Source organism: Palaemon carinicauda, chromosome 40, assembly GCF_036898095.1.
Source record: "Palaemon carinicauda isolate YSFRI2023 chromosome 40, ASM3689809v2, whole genome shotgun sequence".
NCBI lineage: Eukaryota > Metazoa > Arthropoda > Malacostraca > Decapoda > Palaemonidae > Palaemon > Palaemon carinicauda.
In genome coordinates this window covers 4,131,967-4,137,604 of record NC_090764.1, presented here as the reverse complement: position 1 = coordinate 4,137,604, position 5,638 = coordinate 4,131,967, and the positions used below count along the sequence as shown (strand labels likewise).

Below are 5,638 nucleotides of genomic sequence, written 5' to 3'. Positions count from 1 at the left end.
AACGTCAGTTTTAAGATGCATTTGGGCGCGTTCCGTTCATGTATTCGTAAGTGTAATATAGACAATTTATTCAGGTTTCTAATGGAAGTTTCAGTTTCATTTACATTTATTCGTTTGTTAGTTAAGCTATGAAATGCCAACATAAGTAGATTGAGGCATTACGTCATTGCTCCAGTTTTGACACATACGTCATTACTCCAGGTTGACGCATTATGTCATTGCTCAAGGTTGACGCATTAAGTTCATTAGTCCAGGTTGGCGCATTTCGTCATTGCTCAAGGTTGGCACATTACGTCATTCTCTAGGGTGGCACATTACGTCATTGCTCCAGGTTGACGCATTACGTCATTGCTCCAGTTGACGCATTACGTCATTGCTCCAGGTTGACATATTATGTCATTGTTCTAGGTTGACACATTACGTCATTGCTCCAGGTCGACACATTACGTCATTGCTCAAGGTTGACACACTACGTCGTTCCTCTATGCTGACACATTATGTCATTGCTCAAGGTGACACATTATGTTATTGTTCTAGTTGACACATTACGTCATTGCTCAAGGTTTACACATTATGTTATTGTTCTAGGTTGACACATACGTCATTGCTCCAGGTCGACACATTACGTCATTGGTCAAGGTTGACACGCTATGTCGTTCCTCTAGGTTGCCACATTATGTCATTGCTCAAGGTGACACATTATGTTATTGTTCTAGGTTGACACATTACGTCATTGCTCCATGTTGACACATTATGTTATTACTCTAGGTTGACACACTACGTCATTGTTCAAGGTTGACACATTATGTCATTGGTTCTGGTCGACACATTAGGTCATTGGTCCAGGTTGACACATTATGTCATAGCTCCAGGTTGATAAACTGCGTTATTTTGTTTAATAACATTTGTGATTACACTTTAAGTAAGTCTCAGTAATATTCGTAATTACGTTTTTGTTTAGCTATTTGTAGGTTGGGAGTTCAAACCCAGCTTAAGCCCAATAGTTTCTAGTAGTTTCTGCAATTTCACTGACCATGTGAGTAGGTGAGACTTGATTATGGGGTATCATCAGCAGCCATTTACTGGTTCTTCTTGATCCTACCTTGGGTGGAGAGGAGTCTTTGACGTTCATCATATGAATACATAATCGGTCTCTCAAGGACATTATCTCGGATCTTGTCCTCTTGTCTGTGCAGCTCATGAATGACTGTTTAAATTTTCAGTCTTGTATAATAATTTAAATATTGTTTTATTCAAAACATATATTAAATGACAACGACTTTGTATTCCTTATTGAATCGATGTATATCAACATTACTATACATTATTTCTTATACTTTTCTATAAACAAAATTGATAGCATATATCAGTCTTCAATTTGTTGGGGGGAAGAGTATAGCCTTTGGTTTTTTCATTAGGAAAACGTCAAACATTCCACTGGTGTGTAAATTTAGGTTTACAACCCTGACCACCCTACTTGTCGATCGTAAAATAACAAATTTTATAAAATATTTGTATGAAATATTAGAACTAAACCCATTCCCCAAAAATTCCACATTTCTGTAATGTAAACGTTTTCAAACACCGGTCATTCTATTTCACACGAAGCTATTAATTAGGACGAACTTTTCTTCAAACAGAGGAAAATAATTATAAAGCTTAGTCAAGCTTGATGAATCCGGCATTTCTATGATAGACACAGGAGTCTTTCATTGGTGTCGTACTTGTTTGTTAGTCAGGAAGGAATTTGAATCAATTCATGGCATGATTTATGTGTGCTATTCATCAATCAATGTAAGAAACTTTTCAGTCTGTTGATGTATCTTTTGAGAATATTTTCATCAAAAATATTAAGTTTATACAGACACACAAACACACTGCAGGACAAAGGCCTCAGACATGTCATTAGTTATGTCTGGCGTTTGGCCCTTTTCATCACCACGCAGGCCATTGCGGATATGTGATGGTGGGAGATTTTTGTCATATCACTCATAGCAAACCAATGTAGTATGGATGGCCTAACTAGTTACAGTCTAGTGATACATACATTTATATATATATATATATATATATATATATATATATATATATAATGTATGTATCACTAGACTGTACTAGTTAGGGCCATCCATACCTACGTTGGTTTGCTATGAGTGATATGACAAATATATATATATAATATATATATATATATATATATACATATATATATGTATATATATATATACACACACACACACATATATATATATATATATATATATATATATATATATATCAACAGATAGATGAGAATCGTGAGGGGTATATAGAGCAGAAAATGGAATTGAAATATCACGTATTTATTCTATATTCTATAAGGTCAATCAAATATTTTATATTCCATTATGTCGCTCACATTTTCCTGTTTCGAAACGTCACTCACATATTGTATTGAGTGGCTCATATTTTCCATATATGCTTTTAACACAGAAAATAAAATACTGTACAGACAAATATATTTGAATTACAGTGTTTAAAGCAAATGGAGAGAGAGAGAGAGAGAGAGAGAGAGAGAGAGAGAGAGAGAGAGAGAGAGACGAGAGAGAGAGAGAGAGAGAGAGAGTTCAAACTATATTACCATAATATGTTATTGATGTTAAGGTATCGTATATCGTCATCATCATCATCATCATCAGCCGTTACTAGTCCACTGCGTCTGTTTATGGTCTTTCTGCGCCAGTCCGCACCCGCAAACTTCCTTAGTTCATCGATCCATCGTCTTCTCTTCTCTCTGCTCGTTTTACAATCTCTAGGGACCCATTCTGTTATTCTTAATGCCATTGATTGTCTGGTCATTCTCATTTTATGTCCTGCCCATGTCCATTTCTTTTCATATATATATAATATATTATATATATATATATATATATATATATATACATGAGGAAATATGTCTAAATTAGAAACCCTTTTTGTCTATAAGGATTATACTTTGCTTTATAAATTAGAAATAATTAAAATAATATACATTCTCATATTAATCAGAATATCTAAACTAGTAATTCTTATTTATAAGAGTAGTAGAAAAGGTTATCAACAATTGTATATAAACTCAGTCCTAATGATACAACTATTATTAAGATTGAAACCCTGAAAAAAGAGAGAGAGAGAGAGAGAGAGAGAGAGAGAGAGAGAGAGAGAGAGAGAGAGAGAGAGAGAGAAAACTCCAGTATTAACTCGATGCAAAGAAACTCATCATCATCATCTCCTACGCATATAGACGCAAAGGTCTCGGTTAGATTTCGCCAGTCCTCTATCTTGCTTTTAATTCTATGCGCTTCATAGTCCTCAGCCATGTAGGTCTTTGTCTTCCAACTCCTCTAGTGCCTTGCGGAGCCCAGATGAACGTTTGTTGAACTAATAAAAAACTACTTTAAAACAATTCCAAGTTCAGTAGTTTTTAATAGGTGGAATTTTAAGATGAAAATACAGTTTATTCCGTAACTTTTACTTTCGACATGCTTCAGTAAGCACCTCCGCTCTCCTCATTAAGGAAATACTATAATATTCTCTTACAATGGACAAGCGTTTTGATAGTGTGTGCGTTTGTCTGAGTATGTGTACCTTAGCCAATGGATTCTTTGAATGGGACAATATTATGACCTTAAAAATACAATGTGAAAGTAGAGACCTGCTTCGTTTTCTTAATGATATAGGGAAGTTATATTGTCAATGGAAGAAGTGAGCTAGAGCTATGGTCACGAATAGTGGCGTGATAAGGACGTAGAGTTTTTTTTTTCGTATTATTTCCCATCTATAATAAAGAGCAAGTGTCTGATAATATATATATAAACTGTATATATATATATATATATATATATATATATATATATATATATATATATAAATATATACATATATATATATGTATATATATACATATATATATATACTATATATAATTTATATATATATGGATGTATGTATGTATATATTATTTATATATAGTTCAGATATATATATTATATATATATATATATATATAGTATATATATATATGTATATATATATATATATATATTTGTATATATATTATGTGTGTATATATATATATGTATATATATATATATATATATATATATATATATATATATATATATATATATATATATATACACATCCTGTCTCGATCATAGGGGAGAGGGAGTAGGTATACCCTGGTGAGAGGGCGTCCCCTAGAGGTACACTCGGATGCAATACCCTCCACAAATTCCTTAATCAGCGGGTTGTAGTTAGGAAAGGGGAAGGGGGGTGGGAAGGGTTGAATCTGTGTGCGTGTGTATGGATATTTATGTAAATATTCAGCCGTCATTTTTGACGGGTCGCGTACACCTGTGGAAAGAATATAAGATAGGTCTGTTGTGGTTGCAGTCACTGTGGGGAATTAAAGCGTGGGGGTTGCAACCGCACTCCAAGATAAAATAATAATTAGAATTTTACAGTTTCCAATTTCTAGGTCAGTGCTATCTTGCAAAATATTTTATAGAATTGTCATAGTTCTGTATTCTAATTAAAAACTTGTAAAGTTATCTTCTCTAGTTGAATATCTTTAAATGTTACTGTTTCTTAAAATATTTTATTTTAATTGTTCATAACTTTTCATATAATTGTTTATATTCTTATATACTTTCCTCACTGGGCTATTTTTCCCTGTTGGAGCCCTTGGGCTTACAGCATCCTGATGTCCCAACTAGGGTTGTAGCTTGGCTAGTAATAATAATAATAATAATAATAATATCTTTAAATGTTACTGTTCTTAAAATATTTTATTTTAATTGTTCATAACTTCTCGTGTAAGTGTTTATATCCTTATTTCCTTTCCTCACTGGGCTATTTTTTCCTGTTGGAGCCCTTGGGGTTACAGCATCCTGATTTCCCAATTAGGGTTGTAGCTTAGCTAATAATAATAATAATAATAATAATAATAATAATAATGATAATAATAATAATAAATGTTATTTTTCCCTGTTGGAGCCCTTGGGCTTATAGCATCTTACTTTTCCAACTAGGGTTGTAGCTTGGCTAGTAATAATAATAATAATAATAATAATAATAATAATGATAATAATAATAATAATATCTTTATATGTTGATACTGTTCTTAAAATATTTTATTTCAATTGTTCATAACCTTTCATATAAGTGTTTATATCATTATTTTCTTTCCTCAATGGGCTATTGTTCCCTGTTGGAGCCCTTGGGGCTACTGCATCCTGATTTTCCAAGTAGGGTTGTAGCTTAGCTAGTGATAATAATAATAATAATAATAATAATAATATAATAATAATAATAATAATAATAATAATGCTATTTTTCCCTGTTCGAGCCCTTGGGCATACAGCATCCTGATTTTCCAACTAGTGTTGTAGCTTAGCTAGTAATTATGATAATATTAATAATAATAATAATAATAATAATAGTAATAATAATAATAATAATAATAATAATAATAATAATAATAATAATAATAATAATTCAATGGCAATTTAGACATAGAAGACAACAATAGTCTTGCTTTTTTATTGCAATGCATCACCAAATTGCCCTGAATATGATCTCAATAGGAGTATTATTCTGTCTTCTGGTCTACCTTGAA

At 32.1% G+C, this 5,638-nt stretch overlaps 1 protein-coding gene across 1 annotated transcript in view; it reads left to right on the top strand.

Annotated features, from left to right (window-relative positions):
• Window positions 1-5,638, top strand: part of LOC137631664 (serine/arginine repetitive matrix protein 2-like) — a 38,724-nt gene that overhangs the window by 14,494 nt on the left and 18,592 nt on the right. The window contains exon 2 of the mRNA XM_068363539.1: window positions 409-512. Within this exon, the coding sequence (XP_068219640.1) occupies window positions 409-512 (104 nt within the window). The remainder of the gene's footprint in view (window positions 1-408; window positions 513-5,638) is intronic.